The following is a 25,700-nucleotide window of genomic DNA, read 5'->3' on the forward strand; positions in this document are numbered from 1 at the left end:
TTCACAAGGCGTCATTGCATGTCAAAACGAGTTCTTTGTGTCCTCGGTGCCAGCCCAGTGTCGTCAACAGTCATCAAGTGTCAAAAAGTGGGAAAAAATGTCTCCAAGTTATCACTGAGTGCGTAAAGGTGTTACCAAAGTCACTGTCATCTGGACGGCGCAGTTTTCCACTGTCCACCCGGTTTGACCACAGTTACCTGAGCCAGCTACAGACCTACCCTCCCTCTCTTCCCTCCTTTCTCTCTGTCTCTCTCTTATCCTTGCTGCTCGAATGCCAGGCTTCATATCTGACCATTCCAGAAGAAGACGAGGGTTAATGGTATCGCCCATCACCAAACACTAATGAACTATTTCTCTCGTCGCCTGGCATGTAGTGAAGGATCTTCCCCACCTCCACGCTTGCAAACAAATAAATAATAAAATTAGGCCGCATGTATGAATCTCGGATGTTTACCTGCAGTCGTCTCAAGGCCCCTCTCAGTGTCTCCAGGTACGCACCACGCAAGCGCGCTCCGTTCAGCCACTGTAACCTCTGACCCCTGGCGCTGACGAGGGCCGCCGCAAGTAGAGAGTTGACGGCGCAAGGTTTCTACTTCCTGCTTGGTGAGTCTAGGATCGCCGTGACTAGAGGATGTGCTCACACGTAGTGGGGATTTCCGTCAAGACACCAGTAGTCTGTGTGTGAGATGGTAGGTCCACCAGTCACCAACAGAACTACCGTACAGAGGTCGGCAGGCGCGGCACTCCATTGCTCCTGTCTCGTCTACATGTCAGTAATTATGTAATGACTGCTGACAGTCAGCGTGGGAGAGACAAATGCTGTGCACAGATGTGAAATACGGATAACTAGGAGTCAAATTTGTGAGGTTCTGGGGAGAAGAGAGAGAAAAGGAGAAGAAAAGATCATGTGGAAGTACTGTGACATTCTTGTGAGGATGGGACCGAGAGTTCTTACCTGAGGATTTTCATCTTGATTATCTACATTGGACAGGTAAGTGTGCAAGTTCATAGGATTATGTGTGTGTGTTTATGTATCTGTGTGAATGTATCTGTATGTATGTCTGTGTGTGAGTGTGTATCAGTTGGTGTATGTGCGCGCACATTAGTATGATTGTATGTCTTTCATTGTGTGTTTGTTGTGTGTCAGTGTGTTGATGTATGCATTGTGTGTCAGTGTATTTGCAAGTGTGTGTGTAAGAGAAAGAGAGTGTGTGTGTCCTGCCTTGGCCTCGTTTCCTACAGAGATGCTGCTGATTGTGTGACTGGGCAGTGTGGGGGTGGACTGTGTGACATGAGGGGGTCGAGTCAAGACTAAACACGCTCTGACACTCGTCCCTGCCTTCCACCATTCCGTTCTCTCTCGTCAACAGTGTGCGGGGGGCTATGGAGTGGAAAGTGCTTTGAGGGGTGGAGGGTAGAATCGGTAAATCCAATATTACTCACTGGGCCGCCCCCTTGGTAATTTGAATGAGCCGCCTGCCTTTCGTGACTGTAGTACTTCTCTCTCTCCTTCGCTCACTCTCTCTCTCTTGTGTTTCTCCCACCTTCTATTCTGTTCTATGGTGCTCTGTCATTTTACTCTTTGTCCACCGCTGTCTCATTCTCTGTCTCTGTCGGTCAGTCTGTCTCCACCCTTAAGACGTTTTCATTCTCCTTCATCTCTAACCTTTGTCTTTTTCTTTCTCTCCTGGCTGTGTCTGTCACTCTCAATTGCACTTTCTCGTTATCTTTCCCTTATACTCACTTTCTTATTCATTCTTTCTCTCTTACTAACACACACCTCCACACACACACTATTAGTCCATGTCAGGATCTCTGTCATTCTGTCTGCCCCAGTCTGTCTTTCTGCTAGTCTCATGCTCTGACTCACCTGACGTCTTAGTCACGCTTTTCTGTTCTCGTCAGGCCTCGCGATTAGAGTTTACAATGACATCCACTCTCTGTCTTGTCTTACTCCTACTTCAGTCGTCTACGTACTTGTCCCTCCCGACCAGTAATTTGGGTTTTTTATTTTTGTTTTTGTTGTTTGTGACACTTCCCAGTAAAGGAGCAATTTTGAAACCTTCGAAAGAGTGACCTCAGCGACCCTGATACTCGGCGCTTACGCTTTCAATCATTTCATTAGAACTATGAAGCCTTGGTACAACGCTGTGCCAAACCACAGGTAAAAATTAATAAGTGCATACATTTAATCATGTAATGGTGCCAGGTGAACTTGCCGCAGATCCAAAACAATGGAGACAACACCGGAGACTGGTAAAATATAAGTAACTTCTGATCAGTTAGTACGAGGGACTGTCAACAGTCGAACGGCATCATATGGTCATGTGACCAGACACGACACCATATCTAAGACTGTCCTCAAGGTATCTTGGATGCTGGTGGACACCGCGGTGGCCAGAGGAAGAACTGGTTACAAATGTAAAAAAATTATCATAGGAATTTAAAGCTTTGATTTTTACAATGCAGCGTTTTACCACAGCCCTCGCATTCTTTTCGTTCATCTTCAGGAAAAAGAAAACAACCCACAACCCCCTCTTCCCCTTCACCCCGAAAAAATTCAAACACTGCTTTTCTCATACAAACTGCTGGAGGTAAGCTCCGTGCTATGCGGTCCCTGACGCCCAGACTGACCTCAGCTCACCTTCTTCACATAGTTTATGGCCCCTCGAGTGTTGTCTCGGTTGTTAGAGGCCTCAGGTGATGTTGCCTGCCAGCTCTACACCGTTAAATGTATGCACTTCTTCCTACACCTTACCTGTTGCTCAGTGCAGCGGCATACCGGACTTTCATAGTTCTGTTTGTCGAGGGAAAGATTGAAAGTAAAGTTCCGGTTTGTGTGGAATGTTAAGGTCGCTCATGTCACGCTTCCGAATGCTTCCTTCATTGGGATTGTTATGGAGGGAGAAAAAAAAAGCTTCCCGGATACACACCCACCTAGACGCACATATACACTGCTTGCTCGCACCTGTAGCCACAGCCCATGCGCGGTAGAAAGTAGTTCAGGTCCGTCCATCTCCTCCTCTTCGGCTTGGAAAACGCATGTCGACCCCCTGATGCCGCCCCCTCCACAAAATGTCGAAAGTTCTCGAATGATAGTCTTGTTCATCTTCCTCTTCCCTCCCTCCCAAAGGTTCATAAGAAAGGTATTACAGGTGCAAAATAGTTTTAAAGATACCGGCGCGCTTCACTGAGTGTCAGCGGTGAATGGAAAAAGGGAGGGAGAAAGAAGCAAGAGATGTAAAGGTGAGCAAACACTGAACCAGGTGAAAGGAGTTGGGTGGGGATGCGACAGAAGTGGAGGGGGTAGTAGTGAATAAAAAACATCCACTGCATCATCCCCCGAATATTGTCAACAGCATCGTGGCTCACACAGTCTTCACTCGCTGTCCTGTGTAAATACGTGAAGCAGGCACCAAGAATAGCATGCACGCGCTTGGTTGAATACACACACCCACACGCATGGGTGGCACAGAGATTGAAGAGGAAGGACAGGAGAGAGGGAGGAGAGACTGACAGTGAAAAGACGAGAGGAGGGGGGGAGACAGTGATGGGTTTGATTAGTTCCCTCCCCTGAAGACAATAATTATGATTGACTACGGCGGGGGCAGTGAGCGTGAGCTGCAGTCAGAAGCCATCTTGTCATCAGTGGCGACAAGGACTGGGTGATTCACGACGACTCGGACTACAAGTCACTTCAACTTGGCCAAGGCCTGCATGTTAAAGTGTCCTGTGGCGCCACCTGTCGCGATGTCTGATGATCACATCCATGATTCAGTTTCCAGCTATGAATTGTTTCCCGATCTTTTGCGAGGGAGAAAGAAAACTCTCATTTATCTCCTACTTACCCCCGATCTCACTGAAGCCTGGCACCGTCCGGTGAAAGTAGAACAAAACGGTTAACTCAAAAATGCTGAGTAAACAGAATAGTCAGCTTTTGATGAAAGAGAACAAACTTGAAGAATATTTAAATGCGCACAGACAGCTGCCGACATTTCACTCAGACGACATGTTCATGAACATCTATATGTGATGGTCTTGAATTCCATTTGTAGATATTCATTCGGAAAGATCGTCTTATTACTAGCTAGCTATTGAAGCAAGTATTATTTATTTGCCACGTGATCTAGGAACAGGAAATATCTGTAAAGTGATATTCGTGCGAACGGTCCGTTAACTTCCTGGTTTATGAGCAAATAAACTTGTCTTTATTGGTGACGAGGTACAGAGCGACGAGCGTGATAGAAATGTTCCGTGAGGAAGCGACGTAGTGGTGTGTGACGTTACGTGTGTGCGTGTGTGACCTACCTGGCGAGCAACCTACCTTCGTCACAGGTAGTTTTTTTTTTTTCCTTCTCTAACTTGGCTCCACCTACCTAAGCAAACACTGCGCAATGTCGGTCAGCTTCAAAGCCCAACACACCGCCGTAGCTGCTGTATGGCGACTTATTACATGTCCATCCCTCCCTGTCACCTGCGTGCTGATGCTCGGCGTCGCCTCCACGTGCAAGTGGCCCACGTGATGCTACGGTTGCCGTCATGTCATGCCAGGTCTTGTGTCACACGTTGAACACTAATCCCATGTCTGTCGTTCCAGTTTGTTGATTACGACCACCTGCATGTGCAGCGTGCGCGCGAGAAACTTCGGCGTCGCTCCGTTGCACTTCTTTGGAAAGTCTCACCTGTCTACTAGCGCTGTGACTACATTGCAAGAGTGAATATCTCCATTACTTGGCGGTCTCGTTCTTCTCTCCCTCTCTTTCCCTTTCTTGCCTTACATACACATACCATACGGTTATCGTGCCACCCGGGAAACTTTGTGGTATTAAAAGTGAAGTTTAATGAAAAGTATTTGAATAATACAAAGTCGTTAGCTATTGGTGGATGTCATTACCAATAAAATACAGTTACGTGAGGAAAAAGTGTTTGGCACTCGACCAGCCTTCCAGAACGGACTATAGGGGAGGTGCCAGCTTAGAAGCACAGTATGTCAGACATACACGGGTACCCTGGTGAAAGACATGAGTCTCATACATTTTCTATGAGCCACATGTTATAATTTTTTCTGCATTGTATGCTGCGATGTTACTTTTTAAAAAAATTTTTTTTATTGATTTGTAGAAGATTTTTAATGAGAAGCAGAAACGATGTCCTGCAGCTCAGTAAGATTTTAACCGCAGTTATCTTCGTAGTCTGAAACCGTATCCATGATGTTTGATGTTTCTGCACAAAATAAATATTTATTTATTTCGGTCGGACAAAGCCCTCATCTGGCCTTGAAGTGATGTTTCTTGTTTATCAGTGCATGTCTGCCGTATGTTTACGAAAGGAGAATCTGAGGTAAAGCGGAGACCGTGACACTAGCGGCACGCGGGGCGGTGATGCGTGACCCGTTACACGACACGGTCATCAGTAGGCGGGGCAGTTGCGACATGTTGAACAACCTTTGTGACTGGTGATGAATGGGTTAATGAATCAGTTAACACTAAGCACTGAACACATCACGTGCTAAAAGCTGTTGGCTGTTCACAGCAGCCCACTGAACGAACAGGACGGCTTTGCTTTGATATGATTAAGAGACTACTCGAAGAAGTATTTTGATGTCCACCCTGGTCAGATCCTCTGCTTCTTTCAGGAGCTAATTTGGGTATGATCTCTAAGATTGATTCCATCAAAGAATATTTTTACATTGTTTATATAGACACGGAGCCAAACATTAAATTGACTATTTTAGACAAAAATAATACATGACAAATCTTTATTTACGAGGTAAGGAAAAGTCATGGTTGTTAACATCTAGCCCTCGATCTCAGGGACAAGAAACTGAAGCACTAGATGCACCTTTGCGCGCTGCACGAGAGAAGATTTATTGGCTGTTACTATCGCCAGCACATTTTTCCCGATCGAATGAGTTGAACCTGAACAGAAAGGGTGGAGCGGTTGGAGAGAATAGAGCCGTTGTCACACATTTCAATTTGAATCTGATTAAACTCGGCTCATTTATTACAACACAACAGTGATCTTTTCCACCAATCTCTTTACATTCTTGTGTCTCGCTAAAATTCAACTAAGAGGCTAACAAGCTGACCCCATTTCCGTTTTAACCACCGACGTGTGTGCATTGCGCATGTGCTGAATAGCTTACAAAATACACTCATTACTTAGAACAGGCGATACGTCACCAGGGATTGGCAATGTCCTCGTGACGCCCACGTGCTGGTGCTCTGTTCTCAACAACCACGTGGAGGACGTCCTAGCGAGGGTGACAATGATCTATGGCCTCTGCCCACACGGTCCTATACACAGGCTGTGGGGGTCAAGGGGCATCGAGTAGTAGTTAGGGTACAGAATACAGAGAAGACGATGATGATGGCGAATAATTAAATTTTAAAAAAAAAAAGTAAAGTTGTGACCTTTGTTCCTCCTGGTTTGAAACGGTTTGAACAAACAAGTGGCGCTAACGCTTTGCTGTAATCAGTCAGGAGCAGCTTTCACAACGAGTCAGCATGCTCTCGAGGACAGTCGATTTGTCTTCTTGTATTTTCCTGTCTCCCTCCGTGTAGTTCTCTTGCCTCCAGCTTTCTCGATGTAGCTGTTGGCTTCTCTTGGTTTTCTATCGCCCACCCACCTCCACTACCCCTTGCTGTGTTTGAGTGTCGAGCAACGTGTCCAACATCCGTTAGTTTAACTGTTGACTAATTTCCTTCCTTCTCTGACGTGTTTTCTTGCTAACTTGACTTTATTTATTTTGCTCAGTCGACTTTTCTTTGCTACGGCTGAATTTTTGCTAAGTCAAGCTGACCTTTTTTTTTTTCGAGGGGAAGTCGCATTATCTTTCTCGACGTTGACATTACTTGTTAATCTAACATCTTCTCTTGCTAAGTGGTTTCTTTTTATACTAAGTCGACATCTTACCCTGCTGACAAGTTTTCTTGCGTTTTCGTTTAACTGTTTACCTGCTGATCTCACCTCCTCATTGTAGGCGATATCTCTACATTCCAAAAGATGACAGTGAGGAAATCATACCTGTGCAAGATGAGGTCACGTGACCCGCAACTAGCCACTAAGGGGTGAAGCAGAGTAACAAGATGTTAAAACAGTTGAATAGGTTGATGATGATGTAGAAGCTGTCATCGCTCGGTCCTGAGGTCGATTTGACACGGGTGGCATTGCGGTGAGGTGTGACCCGTGGCCCACGCTCTACTGCGTTATCTATGATAACGGTGAAGTCATCTAATACGTTGAACAGGAAGCTGTACTTGTGTTACGGCTCCAGTGCAAAGGTCGTGATCCTTGCCGCGAGCTGACATAGAACCTTCATTCAAGAAACTAAATGCGAGATCCCACTCCCCTGCTTGAAGCTGCTTTGTTGTTTCCATTCGTCAAAATTAGTTCCTGGGGTGTCCCCCGCATTCTGAGTTGGCTTCTAGAAGTTGTTAACTGCTAAACTTAGTTCCAGATGTTCTCCCATGCCTTACTTTTGCTTATGATTCAATTCCTGTTGTGATTCACTCCTGGGTTTGGATTGACTGCCTGATTAGCTTGGATAATTATAGTTGTAGTGTATCGCCAGTACTGCTGTACCTAGCTTCCTCCAGAGGACTACACAAACCTCAAATTTTAACTGTCGTTGTTGTAGAAGAGAATGACGAGACAAAGGGCGATGGTAGAACCGTTGACATAACGAGATCAGGGTTTAGCGAGAATCAGGAGACAGGAAGTACCGTTGTGTCTTTCAAAAGTCACAGCAAAGTGACGAAATTCAAGATGGTCTGAGGTGTATTCACTCGCCTTTCAGACACCCTGGCGATTCTTACAAATAAGCGGCTGGGACGGTGAAAAGCTCAGAGCATGGTGCTCGGGCACTTTACTCACTGGGACCGTAGTTAGGAAGTTTCCAGTGTAAAATCAGGAACTCAAGGAAAAATGTTGTCGTGGTTACAGACTCCAAACTACTTCATTTCTTCCTTTACCCAATCCTCCATCCCCTCACCTCGGCATCATGGCCACCGCCTTGTAACTACGGCTCCGTAAAACAACAGCTGCGGAGCCTGGACACAGCTTTGTTGACTTTGAAACAAGATGGTAGCCCCTGAGTGTCCATGTTGCCCGGGGTGGGCATGCGGGCGGCGGTGGGGAGAACGTGACGAGGAGGTAGACACCACGTGACCTCGACACCAGCGTCAGCGGGAAGAAAGGGGGATTCCCCGCGCAGCTGCCGCAACGCTCGTCCATTGGACCTGCCGCTGGCTGCTGCACATAGGTAGGTGAATAGGTGCGTAGGTATGTATCCAGGTAGGATGCCTTTACATTCATGAGACAAATCGCAAAAGCAGGTGAGAGTATTTGCATTTGCTGTCACCTGTCGCAGTGCAGCTGCTGCCCACACACACAGCTGTGCGACAAAAAAATAACACGCTGAACCACTCAATAAACAGGTTTCTCATCCTTATTGCAAATAATGTCATCGCTCAAAAGAGCCAGCAATTGTCACTATGGACGATAGGCAAATTTTAAATAATTAGCAAGCACAAGATGGTTGTTGTTAAGAAGGGAGGAAGAGGGAGGGTACAGGAGGGAACTCTTCCTTTACAGTCACACATCAGAAGTCACCGAACAACGAAGTTTTTTTTTTTTTTAATTTCCTCGATCAAAGTGCCCTACCTATCTTTCTCAGCCCAATCTCCCTTCCTCGTGTAAATAAGAGTCGTCTTATCCTTCGAGCCTCTACTTCCTCGTTAGTTGCTCTATTTTTTAATTTTTGAAACTAAACGACATTGTCTATCACCGGTCACCTCACGCCACTCTTGTCACCTGGGTATCTCCCTCTTATCGTCGGCTCCTGACCTTTGTCCCATCTCCGCACAAACTACAGCTTTACATAAAATAGAGACTGTATGTAAATTCCCCACACAAGCGGTCCACAAACTTTGTAGCCCTTGACAAAGTCCTCCACGGTGTTGAGAAGGTAGGAATGCGGAGACGGGGTCTGGCTAGTCACAGCGACGATAATTGAGGACCGGTTGGTGGGTGTCGTTGATAGGAAAGCGTGCAGATGTGAAGTTAATAAGGGGCCTGAGTAGAATAAGGGGGAAAAACAATGAACACCAGTCCAAAGTCCGCCAGCCCTGTGAACTACATGTCACGTTCATAGAAAATCTTTTGTCTTGAGGTGAGATCTGAACCCAGTGATGACAACCTGAACCTTAAGGCTAAATTTAATTTAATTTAAATTTAACCACTGCTCAGTTGGGTATGTGAGTGGAGGAAGGCGGTGGGTGCGTAGGTGTGTTGTGGGTTTTTGAAAAACTGTAAGATACTGTTATTTATAGGCTTGATGGTTGTCGATGGCAGGACTGGGGCAGGAGTGTGAGCTCTGGGCGCGGAGGAGCATTTGTAAGGCACGTACACAACACCAAGGGGGAGGCCCGGAAGTAAGAGGATTAACTGTGGTGTTGCGTGGTCTACTAATAGAAACCACGTCACTACAGAGTAGACTTGAGCTGTACCCTGAGATATCCTGACCAACCTGTCAACGGTCCCTTATCTCTTATTTTGTCTGTCTAGTCGTCGTCATCGTCATGCAATCACAAATTGTTGTTCCTCGTATATTTCTGGTTTATGTCCCTCTGTTTATATGTATATTTGCATCTCTCTCTCTCTCGTTATTCCTCTGTCTCTTTCTCTATTTCTGTCTTTCGCTCTTTTCTTCTTCGTTTTTCTGTCTGTCGGGTGGTGTTGGGAGTGGTTCATCGGTACAAGACTAAGTTATAAAGAACAGAAAAGGGGTTGGGTCAGCTTCTTAACCCAATACAGCCAATCGTTTTCAAGTGTTTCACGGACTTTTTATTCCTCTGGGGAGGGAAAGATACGAAACACTACAAGAATGGGGTTGAGGAAGTGTGTGCGTGTGTTGGTGGGGTAGAGGGTGTCAGGGTGAACAAGAGAGATTTAGGACATGCTATCGACTGTGATAAAAGCTTTTAGTCGGGCCGTGCGGCATTACATTCGAGATGACGACAATCGCGATAACACAGGTGACAACTTTGCAACCTGTTCTTTCATCTGTTTGTCCTCTCTTAACGCACTTCGCTTGCAATATATTATTATGCTGGAAATCACACGTGTGCGCCACTTTATAGTCCTTGATAATACCGCAGGCTTACTGCCAAGTGGCCGTGCCTGCCTCCACCCACTAGTGTATGCTAGTAGGTAAATCAAAACAGGTTTGTCTGTCTACTTCCTTGTTGCAGGGACACCACAACGTTTCATTCGATTGGTAGGTCGTGCAGCTATTTTTATATTTTTATTTTGTTTGTAAGTCAGGTAGGGCAGTAAACATGGCTGTAATGGCGCACTAAGAAATTATTTGCAAGCGAGTAAAGCAGTGACAACACACTGAATGTCTGCTACAACTTGTAAACTTGAGAACTCAATAACCAAGAGGAAGACATTTGTGGTCGGCTTCATTGCAAGGACGCTGTGTCTACTGGAGAAAGACAACACTGACCCTATATACCCCTAAATAGAAAACAAAACAAAAGCTTGTACATTAACGGCCTGTGCACGTTAGAAGGTGGAAACACGACCCAAGACTGACATTGCACACACTGAGTGTTGTTGCGACACGCCACAGGTAACCACAGGTAGCGTGTGTGAGTGCGTGTGTGCGTGTAGAGTGGCTGTTGGCGATAAGAGGGAGACACGGCGCCAGTGAAGGCAGTGGAAACGGCCGACACCTACTGTACGGGTCGTCGCCATTTACCCGCGCAATGCCTGCTGGGCCCTAGTGCGCATGCGCTAATGTGCTAAAAATAGCATTTGTCGTCTGGCTTCTTCGTAGACAATCGCAAATTGAAATCTTAAACTTTAGCGCACTCTTAGAAGAAAGCCAACATGTAACATTCTCTCAAAGATTTCCATGAAAGTGGTAAAAGTTTATCTCCAACCACAGCGAACCTCAGTGCAGTAAAGTACTCAAACCTCAACTCTTCACCACCCTGAACCTGTGTCCTGTCCAAACCGAAATAAACCCAATAGGAAAATAAACACAATTAAAATCTAGCTAAGTAAGAATGCAAAGTTGTCTTAATGGTTACCTTTGCATGAACTCTTATTTTAATCCTGATTTCTCAAAACATGGTCTTTCACTTTAAATCACGAAATCGTCTTTTTCGTTACTTGTATCATTGAGCATTGATCAGCTAAAAAAAGTTATTATTGTCAGAAGAGCTTTTCATAAATATTCATTTTCAACATTTGGCGAAAAATTGTAATCTTGACATTGACACTGTCTTTCTTCAACCATTTACTTCTTCTGCTCTCACACGTAGCGACCTGTGACACCCTCATTGCTCCTTCAACTTGCACAGACCACTTTCTGTGTCCTCTCTGACAGATTATTTACTGTCTTATTGCCGTGTACTCATTCAAAGCCTGGCTCGAAACAGTCTCACTGCAAACCGACTCTTGCCAGTTAGGAACTGCATTCCCACCCCATTCAGTGTCGGGAGGAGGTGGGCAAGGAGGCAGCCACCCCCTCAAAAAAGATAGCGAGGAGGCAAGAATGTGAACGCCGTTCACTGTCAGCAAAGACTTTGCCCCACCTTAAAGCCAAGCATGTTCCTGCACCACTGACTTCATTCACATGAAGGCTATTCATTCCTTTGCTAACTTCAGATCCAATTACAACCTCTGCATCTGACAGTATTCAAATTTCCACTGAGTAACACTCACCATCACAGCTTCCCGTGGTTTTGATGAGAAATGAATATTTCTCCAATATATTCCTTAACAATTTCTGTTTTGGTTGTCCAGAATGTCTTCCTAGGTTGTACAGAAATAAATCCAAATATAAATAATGTATACTCAGCTACCTCGTTCAATAACCCAGTAGAAACGTTCCGGTGCATATGGTAAACTTGTTTATTAAAGCAGATTAATTTAATTCAAAAGTTCTGAGCGGTCGTAAACTTTAAATCAAACAACAATAACAATGTAACAAAGACTTAAAGTAAAATAAATTTATTTAGTATCTATGGGAGGTTCTAATGTTACAATAAATACATCAATAAAATAATCTAATAGCCAGAGCTGGCAAGCTTTCCTCCGGTAGCAGCTGATAATCACCGCCCTTTGCACCTTTACCTTTGCCACCTGCGTGACGTCACTCACATCGTTTATTTCACCTGGTTAAATCGGTTTCTTATCAGCGGCATTTTTTTTTTCTTTATAGAAGTTTAGTCGAGTTTACCGCCATCTTATGCCTAACGATTTTTTTTCTTCTAGCTTAATCTCATCTGTTAGTCCGAAAAAGTTTACATTGCCACATACAACTTTACTCTTAAAGTAGATTTTCTCTCATTTACTTTCTTTTTTCTTGCTTATTTGTTCGTTCACTCGCTCGATTTCTTCCTGTTCTTTATTCTCTTCCTTTCATTCGTTTTCTTGTTTCTTCGTTTATGTTATTTACCACATGGCGTTTAACAACACCTGCAACGCATGCGAAGACCACGCTGTTCGAGGCATGTTAACACCCGCACGAGGGACTGTTTGTCATTTCGTGTTCCTCGCGACTTTTGTGGCATGTTTGTCACACTTCTATCATTTGCTGTGTGTTGTGTTATGCTGTGTTTGTATTATTTGCCGTGCTTTGTTGTCATAGTTTCTATCATTTTCTGTGTGTTGGGTGATATTGTGTTTTTATCATGTTTTGTGTTGTTTTGTGGAGTCCACCGCGTCCCACGCACTTTTCTTGTCTCACGTTCCGGATGCTTGTCTCGTTCGACAGGTGGCGCCATGTCTAACCGAAGTCAGCCAGAGCGATATCTGCATGGTCTGTAACAACCAATGTCCTAACGACTTTTATCCAGACGCTAGTGTGCAGCAGTGCCCCACGACGACGGCAGCAACAACGACATTGACAACGGAATCGACACAAACGACCTCGACACTAGCGCCATCGAATCCAGTCAGCAATGAAACGGGTAGGTTACAGAGTTGCCGGGTGCAGGCTCGTTTACCTGTCCGCACTATCGTGGAAGGATTGCTGTAATGTCTTGGGGTTAGTGGGGTCCAGTGTTGTCTGGGTGGACGGTTGATAGCTTACCGTGGACTCAACAAGTCGTCAACACTTTCTTTCCATGTATCGTTCTTGTGTGTGAGAAATCGAGAGAGAGAGAGAGGAATAAAATTCTTCAAAAAAATAAATTCTTTGGCGCCTTACTTAGGTCCAGCAAGAAGACTATATCATTGCCAGTCCTGACAATACTCGCTATTTTTGAAAAAAAGAACAGCTTTCCTGACAAGAGATTCGAACTCAGACTGCCTTTGAGACAATTGGTTAGCCGTTGCGCCATTTGAAGGAAAAAAAGTAGGAACAAAACGAGAAAGAAGGAAGAAAAACATCAGAGGATGAAAAATTTTAAATATACACATAATCAGAAGGGCTGTGTTTCTTTCATCGAATTTGCTACATTCTCGATTTTATTTTCGCTTGATTATTTTGTGTAATTTGTCACCTGTTCTTTGCCTGCAGACGGGGTGCCAGACACAACGACGGGTGCATCACGGGTGCAGGTCTTCAACGCAACTGTTAACGAGACGTTGATCTGCCGGCGGTGCAACAAAGAAAGTCCCTCAGCACTTTGTCCGACTCCGGAAAACCCTGACACTGGCAACCAGGTGGCTATCATCGCCGGTTCTGTCGCTGGTGGAGTTGTCCTTGTCGCCATCGTGGTGCTTCTCGTCGTTTTTTGGTGGTGTAGACGAAAAAGGTCAAAAGGTGCAGCTGAAATGGTAGAAGAACCACCGCCAGAGATATCGGGTGGCCTGGTGAGTTGTCATTCTTGTCTGTACTGTGTGATGAGACTAAAATGTAATATATTTCTGTCTTAGCATACTTAAACACAATGGGACCTAAATCCCATTAATTATTTTTATTGCGCCAAAAACTTCTGAGCGATATTAGTAAGTTAGTACAATTTTTCATAAACAAAGAATAAAAGAAACACACAACAGAATATTTCAGTTTTTAAAAAAACCCGACATCGTACACCTGGTTCTCATTTATTAAAGTCCTTTATTTCCTTACCTGGAACTACACTTTCAACTTTTTTTCAGTTGACAGCACATTCTCTCTCTCTCACACACAAACACACGCGAACTATTTTTATATACTGCACCTCCTGGTGTGTTTCTACATCAGCCAAAAGGCATAAATTTGTGGAGAGAGACCAATTAAAGGCGAGTGTACCAATAGGATGCTTTAAACTAAATAAGTCACAGACTACTGATTCATATACTAGCTCCGAAAAAGACATTGGACAACGGTGAACGAAATCTCTCGAAGAGGTTTACAGAAATAAAATAAATTTCTCGACATTAGCTCGTCCCAGCATGCACGTGAAGGAGGTGGGATTCCCGCAGATGTCTTATACACATGTTCACTACATTTCTGCATTGGTGCTTGTGTTCAGAGACACGACAGCTCTGCGGACCTGGTGACCCAGCGCGACAAGTCGCAGGGCGATCCCACCTACGAAAACTTCCATCAGAAGAGACCCACCAACTCCTCCATCCAAATTGGTCACGACAATGTCACGCGCTACACACGTGATCCCACCCTGAAAGTAAGAACTCTCGGCAATAATCGAAGGAGTGACACTTCCTAGAAACGATTTTTCTTTTCTAAGTTTGGGGACAAATGCGCAGACCGTCTTCTCCGTGTGTACATGTTGTGGTTAGCCTCAAACCCAAACGGTAACCCTAACTTTAACTAACCCTAACTTTAACTAACCCTAACTTCAATACCGGGAAGTTAAAGAGGCAAGTAGATTGAATGAGAATTTTTTTAGCAAAACTGAAATGAAATGTTAAGACAGACATTCTAAGACAATCAGATTATAATTTTAGAACTGACCAAATTATTTTAACTCTTTGCTTCAGAGAGAACTATTGAATCGTTCCAACCCGGAGGACAAAGAGCTGGAGGAACTGGGAGAGGCCCCACTTCCTCCAGGGCACAGGAGGCATACGAGGATACCGAAAGCCGCTCCGACCAGTCGGTCTCACGTCGGGGTCGTGACCCTCTCCCACCTGTACCAGGTGAACATCGTCCTCCCTTCAGCAGCCAGCGCAACCGCCCAGTTACCGGCCAGGCGAAAAGGGGTGTAAAAGCTGAAGTCGCCAAGAAACAAGTGAAGGTGGAGGAAGATGACCCAGATGAAGACTACATAAATGTTGAAAAACCAGCTACAGGAAAAAATACGCCCTCTACGGTTAAGGGGACACTACCTCCCGTGCCCACTGCGCATAAGGGTGGCGACATCGACAAAGTGGACGACGACGACTCGTCTCCAGACGAGAGTTACGAAAACGTTGGCGCCAAGAAAAAGTTGACCAAGAAGAAACGCAATGAGGGCAATGCTCGTAGCGGCCGGGTCAACCCTGTTGTTGTAGACGATGACGAGGAACCGGAGGAGATGTACGGCAACCAAGATGTTGTGGAGGAACAGAGGCGGCAGAGTCGTCCGCACAAGCCGGCCCGCAACAACACCACCACCACCGCCACCACCACCACCACGAAGGGCGGCAACGACATCTACATAGCAATGGACCTCTTGCGAGCCCCGAAGGACGAAGACGATGAAGTGCAGCCAGTGTACGGAAACGATGCGAACGAGAACCCTTACGTCAACCTACCCCTCGGCTCAAAGGGGGGATACTCATAAAACCTGTGCTAAGCCTTTCGGTTAGAAGGGTTTGTTTGAGAAAAGGTGAGAGAAAGAACCGAAGTCCTCGCATCACGTGACTTTGTGGACACGCAACGCTCCTGTTTCGAGAGACGTGCACGTGCCTCTCAAACCACAGGGTTAAGGTAACAACCCGGACAGAAAGGTTAACTGATCGGTGCTGTCAGATTCAGATAAGACAATCTCTCTCTTTGACTTAGCGGAGATGTGGTGACGAGTGTCTATACATACAGTTCTCGTCTTCTCACGAAACTTTTGAGAGAGCGCATAGGGCATCGACCCTGACCATGTGATAAGTGTTTCAGACACGCCGTTCTATTTGTTGGAGGAGCAATAGGCTGTTGGCTGGTCATTTCTGGGCATCACGTGGGACTGTTTGCCCACTTCACTGTTAATTAATGACCTCAACAATTTGTTTGTTTGTTTTTGTGAGGTCTTGACTACGCCAGCCACTCGTGATATCAATGCAATAACAAAATGACAGTTACCATGCGTTGGAATTCTGTGCACCCATGGATGATCCCACTGTTACCCTGAAGTCAGGTGTTTTTGAATATTGCGAAGTATTACTGACATTTTGACAGAGTGAAAGAAGTATCAGGACTTGTGGTATATCTCTCAACGATCTTTCGCCTTAGTATTGCAAGACTACAGTTCTTTCCACGCCATTATTCACAGTTCTGTGTTGACGAGTGAGATCGTGGGTGTGCAAGTTCTTTCGGTATGGACGTTTCTTCTAAAGGGTACCAACTGAAATCTTGATAAGGAAAGCTGTAAAAACAAAACAGAAACGATCGTGAACGGTCATTGTTTGATCATTGGTGTAAATCTGAACTGCTGCTTGCTTTCCCCATTTCCCCGAGACCAACTCTTAGTCTGTGGCGAAGTTGTAGGTTTCAGCCAAAGATTCGCCAGTTTAATACCCGGAACCGTGATAAAATTCTTAAAGTCAGCCATAACCTTGCACTAAGCTTATTACTTAAATACTTTTTCTTTCCTCTACCTCCATTTCCCATAACTCAGATTCAATAAACTGAAGACGCAACTGACCATAAAGCATATATCCATATACGTCCGTGGTTTGATGATATGACACATCTTCATAAGCAGGCAAACCGATGGTCACTGACATGTAAGCATGAACGCACATGCAAACAGACGCATGCACTCACTCACCATCCTACACAGAGACAACACACATACACACAGACAGCACAAACATACAAAGAAAGCATATTCCCCTCTTTCTCTCTCAACCTGTCGAGAGTTAAACAAACCTGCACTTGAATATTTGCACGTTGGTAGGTTACTCGTATAAGCTACAGTCCTGTAATCGCGAAAACCTTATATGTTCATTCTAAATTATTACCCAACTTATTAAAAATACACAATGGTAATTGCAAAATTTCTGTAAGTTATAGTTTTCGTGCAGAAGTAGTTCAAGAAATGCATTGTCTGTACTAAAGTGAATGGAAAACGTAAGAAAGTTATACTGTGATCATGTGTAAGTGTGTGAACACAGGTATACAATTATACAATGTTCACACTTCAGTGAATAAAAGAATGTATAAGTTATATCCACGCAAAAGCAATTGAAAATGTGTAATATTGTGCACCTGCAGCTTTGATTTACAAGCGACTTGTCAACGATGACAAATTATTCCTGGGCAATAAATGAAATAGTTAAAGGCATATAATACTTGCTTCATCTACAAGGTAAGAGCCATGCTAACATCATCAGACTAAGGTTTATTGTGTTTTTATGCATAACCTCCCACTGTGAATTTTTATGGTGATTGGAGGAGGTTGCTATAAGTTCTTTCCATCACTCTCTCTTTACATATATATATATGCTTAAACATAACCGAAAGATTTTAAAACGTATGTTTAAGTGAACTGGTGACCAAGTCTCGACCTACCTGTAACAGTTCTAAACGAGCAGACAAGGAAAAATCATCGTTGTAAACTATCAAATAAATGCAGCCATTTTTTTCCTGTCCTACTTTGTTGGCTGCTTCTCTGTTGAACCCTTTGGCCCATAAGCAGGTGTCTACCTTGTGAGAAATATGAGAGTATAACTACAGCTTCGTTAGAGAGAGAGAAAGACAAAATGAAAGAGATGAACGATAAAGGCAATGAATTCTTCTCTCCCCCCTTATCAAACGTTCACCGTTTTCTTATCTATACTTTGCCGCACCCACATTTAAAAAAATTAGGCTTTGAGATTATTCTTAATGTCCTTTAACTCCTGCGCACGGGCTTTAAAAAAAGTGTGACAGACTGCTCCACAATTTGACCATCGCAAGGTCCAAGGTGATAATGGCGGAGACAGATGCACAGTGGTCTCCTTGTCTTTTGCGGAATGCACTTGAAAATCGTGAGAAGTGGATGGGGATTGTGCCATTCAGTGGCGGACTCACCAACTTCTCATGACCTGGCGAGACCTAGCATAGCCACATTCTCAAGAATTGCTGAAGGCAGCAGAAGTGTGGCCATGGGTAACCAAAGAGGCCAGAGAACAATATGGCCAGCCATTACATTAAATAAATTATCCAGACTGTGGCCAACAATAACCACACTGAAGGTAGCGAGACTTTCAAGGCAGTCAGATAAAGTAGTTTGCAACAAAGTGATTAGAAGGCTCTGGTTGTGACTTAGAGTAACTTCAGGAAGCAGAAACTACACAAGTGAAGCTGTTATTATCTGATTGATACACCTTGAGTGGTCAGCTATTTGACAGTATGCCTTGTTTGAGTTGACCATTACCTGATGATATCTGAACTATGTCCCAAATATGTTTAAGCCATATCTTTTCGTCATCTTATTTCATATGCATCCAATCAGCAAATCCTTCCTGGCTTCAGCTGGAGTGCATAATTATCATTTATCAGCAAACTAAAGGGCAGTCTTTTGGATTGGTTTTGTTATTGACTTCCTTAACCTCCATTCATGAAATCTGTATGTTTCCTTGGGAATGTTAAATTTGTTCCTGTTAAAATTCCTTCCCCTATAAGCCATTCTAGAATATTTTGACATTTCTTGTAAATGCATACATAATCCCTATGGAAAGCTGTGCCTCTCAACCGCAGAACTAGTCATTACTCAGTGTTTAACCCTACTTGAGTTACCTCTCTCAGAGAAAATCTTGCTAGTGCTGTCTTTCATAAAACAAACATTGATTGTCATGCTATGTTTTGATGTTACACACAAGATCGTAAGGATGTTGCTTTTGCCTGTATTTAAAATGTATATATATAATGTATACATTATCAATACTGATAATTTTGATTGTCCTTAACCTTGACACTGCTGGCCTTAGCTGAGGACCTCTATGTGCTACTGGTGTTTGTCAAAAGATTGGGTACTGCTGTAGGCTCTTGTGCACATATCATAAACAGACCAGCTCACGCCTGACAATACATCTCTTGTGGAGATTAATGTCCAGTTGTTAATCAGGGCAGTTAATCTACATCTAAACTGCAAAGGATTATGATAGACACTCCTGTAGGGATTGAATGAAATTTTAGCATTTAATGTTCATATTAGTTTTTCTATAAGTTATATTTGAGCCATTTAGGTTACATTCCAGGAAAATGTAAGCTCCATTGTGTTACTATATTAGTACTTATTTGTGTATCATCATGTTCACCATTTCTGACAGTATGAATTTGTTCCAAAAAAGTAGAGGTTGACTCCTTTCCGTCCTGCATAACAAACAATGAAAATTTATAAGATTAACTCACTTCTATCTACAGCACCTATTTTTGTCCATCTTGTCCACTGCTTCTATTTAATGGCTAACTCAGTGTTGAGCTTACATTCAATATTACTTTGGGACACTAACCTGAATATGAACTAGATCATCTCACGAACTTGTCCTTAACAAATTCACAATGACATTGATCATTAAACTGTATTTTCATATTTCAATAAAGAATGTGCCAGTTGTACAAACACTTGTAGCTGATTTATCTGCAAGAAAAAATGTCGAAATGATTCACCTGTATTTTTTGTTTAAAGTGTGATTACTGTATATGGCTCAAACACTGACATTATTCTCTGATTCACTTCTTTTAGGATACTTTCTCTGCATTTATCTCTCAGTCCATCTCCTCTCCATCTGCATTTATTTGTCCTCTACCTCCACATCTTCTTTATTTTGTCCACAAGAAGTAGTGGTCAATGGTCAATTCTTTCAATTCAAATTCTCTCTTTCTCATTCCACACTCACCCCATCATTTGTTATCTTGTGAGGATATTAAGGATATGTATAAACAAGCACACACACATACATGACCTGGCACATCTTTGCCTGGAACCCACTCCTTAATAATGCCGCACTGATTTTATTGGCACAAAATCTCTGCTGCAGTGTCACATATGGCACAACATTTGTATAAAGCTGAAGTGTGTAGTTGGACTGCGTTTCTGTTTGCAATACAGTCCTCCCTCAACACACCATCAATGTAATTTATCCCAAATCTAAATGTACTCTAGGACTGCTGTGTACACCTAAAAAAATGTAATTATTCTTCTGAGAGCGGCATAGCTCTCCTGAAAATAGACCACACATTTTTCCTGCAGCATTTTACACAAGTCTTTTTTAAACTTAACATGTTCCCAACAATAATATTTTTTAGAAAATACTTCTTGTTAAACTTATATGTTCTGTTTGAGAACATAAAGGAAATACAAAGAGGAATCAAAAAGTAAATGAAAATCTTAAATTACATAATAACCAGAACAAAGAGATTCTAGCGAAATACAACATACATAAATTGTATACCGATACTCTCATTCCTTGTTACTTGGTTCCTCTTTGCATTTTCTGTATGTCTTTTCTTTATCATCAGTACTGTTGTTTATCCTTCTGTCATTCATATGTTATTTGTTTTTCTGTCCTTTGTATGTTGTCCATGTCTCGTTCTTGTTCTTAAGTGCTATGATCATGATCCTTACAAGTGTTAATTTGTGCTATACAAATCTTGCATTTATAATTATTATAATACATTGCCTGTTCAAGACTTGGACCACGCACAGTGCCTCACTGAGCCTTTAGTTGATAGGTGGCCACAAGGGCAGATAAACAGACACTCCATTGCAAAATTAAACCATCAAAGAACATGCTGTAGTGCACGTTCTTTGGGCAGAGGAAGCGAACCCTTTGGAATTTCACTGTTGGATGTTGGCTCAGTATGGACGTAGCACCATGAACCAATGAAAGGTTTATGAGTGGTAAGAAAGGTTTAAAGAGGGAAGAACTGATGTAGCTGACAAAGGCCATTCTGGTTGCCTTTCAACTTCATGCACACAACAGCCCATCAACAGGTCTGCTTGAGTAAAGAAGACATGGATAATGATGTCCCAATTGGCTGCACATCTGGAAATCAGTGATGAATCCATATTTGCCACAGAACATGATTATCACATCTTCAGTTCCTGAAAGTGGCACTGCACTGTTGCAGATTCACCTCTGATGAAGAAGTAAAGAAAGTGGCGCTCACCTGCCTTCCAGAGCAGCCCAACAACTTCTCTGCAGGAATACAGAAGCTAGTTGAAGGATACAACATGCGCATCGTCTTGCTTGGGTACTATGTGAAAAAATGATGTGTTCACTTGCTCACAGTTACTTATATTAAAGCTGTTAAGCGTATTTTGCCTTTACTTTTTTGATTCTCCCTCATAATTAGTCCACATTACAACTTTTCTATGAGCTGCTTGAGCAGCATATTGCGTTCTGCAACCACATCAGTAAGTCGGTCGATAGCTTGTGAAGTCTTTTCCAGAAACTCTTTTAACCATGTTGGTGGCTCCTCTCTTTTTCTTTTCTTGCCTTTGCGGGGTGGTGTTTCTGCATATCCTGAAAGGACACAAGGTGATGTTCGAGGTTGATCAGGACTAGCAGTTTCCTGAAATGACCATCCAGCAGTGGGAACAGCTGAACCATTTTCCTCGTCACTTTCTCCAGCTTTGCTTCTAGCATAAACTGCAATACAGTACAAACAAAAGAAAAAAAACTATCAATAGCAACTCACCAGACTGAAAAAATATGCAGATTTAAGTCTGCTCCTCATTTCTGACACTGATCTGAGAGCAAATATCAATCCTGCTTAAAGCCACATATTTTGAACAAAAATGAAGCATTAAAATGGTAACATGATATCATTTAACAACAAATTAAAACACAACAGTAATATTTTAGTATATTAAAAAAAAAAACTGTAATGTCTTAAAGAATTAAGCACGAAAAATGGCATCTACTTAACTGTTTATCTGCCATGGAAAGACTTTGGTATCAGCCCGACCTTAGGGAAAAGCAGTCTATGATGGAAATAGAATGGACACAGAGAAGTTGATATATATTAACAGATGCTCACCTTTTATTCCATTTAGTGAACTGTTTATGACAGGTGCAGTCATGGAAGTATCTTCCTGAAGAATGTCAGTCATAACTCCCAAGTATGCCCACCTTGTTCCCCCAATACCAGTTGCTTTGTGCCTTTCTGTTATTATTTTATACCTAGAAATCAAAACACACTAGAGGTTTGAATGTGTATGCTGTTCCCCTTATACAGAAATGGGATACATAACAAGCACAAAAGATACTCGATCAATGTAGAAATTGATAACAATTCTGGATGATCATACTCCAGAATCTCAATGTCTGACACACCTGTCAAAATGCATACTTTTATACTTGGAGATCCATAACAAACTCTGTTAGGCAAAGTAAATTTGTCAGCATGTTAAACGTGTCTGGATTGGATTCCCAAACACAGACAGGCCTATACTGCAGTGAATCAACGTGTTGAACAGTACATCTATCAGGCCAAAGTGAAATGCCATCCCCCAGACAACATTGCATTTGTTCCAAGATACTGTTCAACACATGTAGTCGTATGACTAGATTTAGCAAGGTGACAACTCCTCCCTGCCTGTCCTTCTTCACAGCTAGTGTCAATTTTTAGCGAATACACCACCTACAAGATATCAGATATTTGATCATATCTTGATTTAATAATGGTGGCAGACAAATCTCTAATGATGTTTCTCCAGGATATTCTCTCACTGAATTCCAAATCATCTATGAGGCCTGTTTAAAGATATTCTCAGGACATCCAAGAACCTGCCCGTCAGACATGTTGCTCATCCACCTACTTCTTAAATGTCTGGATATTCTTTCTCTTTTTTTTACAAACATATAAATGTCTGTTTATTAACAGGCTTCTTGCCTATGTAGCCTTAATGCATGCTTGACATCGATGCATCATAACAACTACCACGCAGTCTCCTTTTTTTTTTCTTCTCTAGTCTATGATAATGTGAAAAAATAGCTTTGAAACATTTTCACTTTAAAAGTGCACTATCTCATATCAGATGACATATGGATCTAGCCACAGTACCAAAACTATTCTCATTAAAGTAGCCACTGACATTCAGTCTGCTCTTGACAGATGGTGGTCCTATATGCATCTGCTCCACTTTTGTACAGGGTTCCCAAGCTAAGTCTTAGGCACACTGTCACTTCTCTCCTTTTTTTCTCTGAAATGACTATCCATTTTTGTTTGCATTAAGCACACGCTGTGTTATGCTTTAATTCTTTTTAAGGCTCATGTCCTGCATATTTCTTTGAGTCAATCTTCTCCTTTTTTCCTGTGGACTGGCTACCCAATATGCTCTTGCATGTGTTCTACAAGCTGTGTTCTACTTAATTTTCATTTTAACAGGCTCATCTGTATATTTTCCCAAACTTCTCATCCTATACATCCCTGCTAGAAAATTCCACTCTCCATCTGATGAATGCATGCTAACTATTCCTGTCAACAAAACAAAAACATAGTCACCAACTTTTTCAGTACTATGCAACAAAACAGTAGAATTATCTCCCCTTCAACATCAGCCACTTAACAACTTACTTAGTTCTCAATTACCCTGTTACACTATTGTCTCTAGATCTTTACTGTTTCTCTTCAGGAACTTTCTCAAAACTGTTGCCATCCTTTATTCCTTCCTTTACTGACCATGTCTTGTTTTTGTCTCAAACTATGTGCTTACTCTGTGAGCATTGGTGAATACGCATCAATGTCTGTGCCTGGAGGAAACTGTGGGTTATGTTTATGCATTTGCAAAATTCAGATTCTCACAAAGATTAAGTTAAAGGTCAATATAATGAAACTAAAGACTATCAATAAAAAGAAAAATTAATGCATGAAACATGACGGTGTCCATAAATATACAAATGGAATGGCATCTAACATATGTGCACCATGTTAATGGAATGTTCAATAAACACCTTACCAAGAATATAAGGTAAGTCAGAAGAGCAAAATAATGCACTAGATTTCACCACTTACCGATTTTTTAAATTGTCCCACTTTTTGAAGCAAGCCTGTGCTGAGAAGCCCCAGCCCTCCTTATTTATCTCCTTGGCTATTAACTGCCAGACATCCATCTTCTTGACAGTAGGAATTTTTAAGAGATGTCTTTTATTTCTGAATTTTTCGAGTAAGAAGTAGCACAGCTTCATGTGGCCATACTGACAGGTCAGTCAAATTTCCTGCTGAATAATATTTCCTAGATTAATTGTTTTTGTTGTTGTATATGTGAATTACAAGGTATGATAGTTTATGTCTCCTTTAGGTCAGTTGTAATAATAGTTGTATTTTTAAAATAATTGTATTACACTGAATTGCTTATTGATTCTGAAGTCCCTAAAGAACTACAAGAGTTACTGTTTTAGGCATAAGTTTATTACAAATATAAAACATCTTATCTCCTAAATAAAAGAGAGCAAGCTATTCACTCAGATTCTGGGAATCATTATCTTCTATTAAACTATTTTTTTTTAAAACCTGAGTGTGTCTTAAATACAGATAAATAAAAATAAAAAAAGACATACTTTATGTGATGGACTCACCCATGGCGGTTGGGCAAAATATTAAACAAGTCTCTGAAACTGTCACTTACCGGATAAGCATAGCTGTGCTGTAAAACACACACACACACACAAAATGAACTGGTAAGTCAAATAAAATTTTCAATAAATTGATATAAAAGCTACAATATCAACATAAAACTTTAGTACAAGTGTTGTTTCTAAGGGAAGATGCATCCTATAGAGATCAGATTGTCCTAAAATTTAAGATAAAACAGTATTTGAAAATAGCCGCTGATATGACTGCTTACGTGTAGCACTAGTAAATAACGTTTATCTTTAATTTTAGTACCAAACCTTCATCCCCTCCCCTCAAACCCCTCACTACTTTCAACGTGCTGATGCCGATTATTTTCAAATCTTTCATTAAATCTCTGATACATATCCAAATTATATGTCTAATACATAATCAAAGTCTGACGTTTAACGCTTTCTTACATTCATCTAGGCTTTTTCTCTCTTCATTATTTACGGCCATCTGCAACACTGAATCGGACCAAGTGTAGTTATTTATGTTATTTATGTTTTGGTCGTGAAGATGGCGCATCGGAAGTTTCCGCCGAAGAAGGACATGGCTAGCTTAAAGCAGCTAAAGCAAGCCTTCCATTTCCAAGACAGTTAGTCAAGAGAGACTATTCATAAAGAAGTCTTACAGCAGTAACTTCCCTTTAGCATTTTGTTTCACACATAATATAATTATGTCTCATTATGGCCTTAGGGTCAGGTCGGTACATTTACTCATAGTTCTACACAACCAACGAGTTTCAGGAAAGGAAACTCTTACTTTGGTTTTATTGTCTCCAATCGCTTTCAGACAACCCTTTTTCATTTCTGCCGATCCACCAACCGTGCGTTTGAAAGGATCCATTTGCTGAAAGATATTCGCTTTTCGCATTTGTGCAAATAAATTCTTTAGAATCTATTATTTGAAGGTATTTGAAATGGCAGCTAGCAAGTATATTATTAGGCACACTTGTAAGCCACGGACCTTCATACGTATGAAGGTCCGTATT

The 25,700-nt window shown here is 42.3% G+C and overlaps 2 protein-coding genes across 6 annotated transcripts; one reads left to right on the forward strand and one right to left on the reverse strand.

The window, feature by feature from the left end:
• The first annotated feature begins 439 nt into the window (after positions 1 to 439).
• LOC112561737 lies at positions 440 to 19,706 on the forward strand. Its single transcript, XM_025234394.1, has 5 exons — positions 440 to 991; positions 12,791 to 12,986; positions 13,538 to 13,833; positions 14,478 to 14,630; positions 14,947 to 19,706. Exons 2-5 carry the CDS (start codon positions 12,833 to 12,835, stop codon positions 15,172 to 15,174), a joined length of 831 nt encoding a protein of 276 aa, XP_025090179.1. The 5' UTR covers positions 440 to 991; positions 12,791 to 12,832; the 3' UTR covers positions 15,175 to 19,706.
• Positions 19,707 to 20,078: 372 nt separating this feature from the next.
• Positions 20,079 to 25,647, reverse strand: LOC112561738. 5 transcript variants are annotated; one of them, XM_025234398.1, is made up of 5 exons: positions 25,472 to 25,647; positions 24,720 to 24,737; positions 24,107 to 24,312; positions 22,130 to 22,272; positions 20,079 to 21,738 (listed from the first exon to the last, which is right to left on the reverse strand). In XM_025234398.1, exons 3-5 carry the CDS (start codon positions 24,277 to 24,279, stop codon positions 21,449 to 21,451), a joined length of 606 nt encoding a protein of 201 aa, XP_025090183.1. In that variant the 5' UTR covers positions 24,280 to 24,312; positions 24,720 to 24,737; positions 25,472 to 25,647; the 3' UTR covers positions 20,079 to 21,448. The 5 variants fall into 5 exon arrangements, with proteins under 5 accessions (XP_025090183.1, XP_025090181.1, XP_025090180.1 ...); XM_025234396.1 differs by lacking the exon at positions 25,472 to 25,647 and adding an exon at positions 25,126 to 25,320 and having other exon boundaries at positions 24,107 to 24,309; XM_025234395.1 differs by lacking the exon at positions 25,472 to 25,647 and adding an exon at positions 25,126 to 25,320.
• Between the last annotated feature and the right edge of the window lie 53 nt (positions 25,648 to 25,700).

Source organism: Pomacea canaliculata, linkage group LG4 (genome assembly GCF_003073045.1).
Source record: "Pomacea canaliculata isolate SZHN2017 linkage group LG4, ASM307304v1, whole genome shotgun sequence".
Classification (NCBI taxonomy): Eukaryota; Metazoa; Mollusca; class Gastropoda; order Architaenioglossa; family Ampullariidae; genus Pomacea; species Pomacea canaliculata.

Bases quoted from the DNA above. Each gene is read 5' to 3' on its own strand.
- LOC112561737 (XM_025234394.1), top strand. From the start codon at position 12,833: ATGGTCTGTAACAACCAATGTCCTAACGACTTTTATCCAGACGCTAGT. The intron at 12,987-13,537 runs GTAGGTTACAGA...CTTTGCCTGCAG, and splicing joins TCCAGTCAGCAATGAAACGG to ACGGGGTGCCAGACACAACG. The intron at 14,631-14,946 runs GTAAGAACTCTC...TCTTTGCTTCAG, and splicing joins CACGTGATCCCACCCTGAAA to AGAGAACTATTGAATCGTTC.
- LOC112561738 (XM_025234398.1), bottom strand. From the start codon at position 24,279: ATGAAGCTGTGCTACTTCTTACTCGAAAAATTCAGAAATAAAAGACAT. The intron at 22,273-24,106 runs GTAAGTGGTGAA...TTTGATTTCTAG, and splicing joins TGGGACAATTTAAAAAATCG to GTATAAAATAATAACAGAAA. The intron at 21,739-22,129 runs GTGAGCATCTGT...ACTGTATTGCAG, and splicing joins TTCACTAAATGGAATAAAAG to TTTATGCTAGAAGCAAAGCT.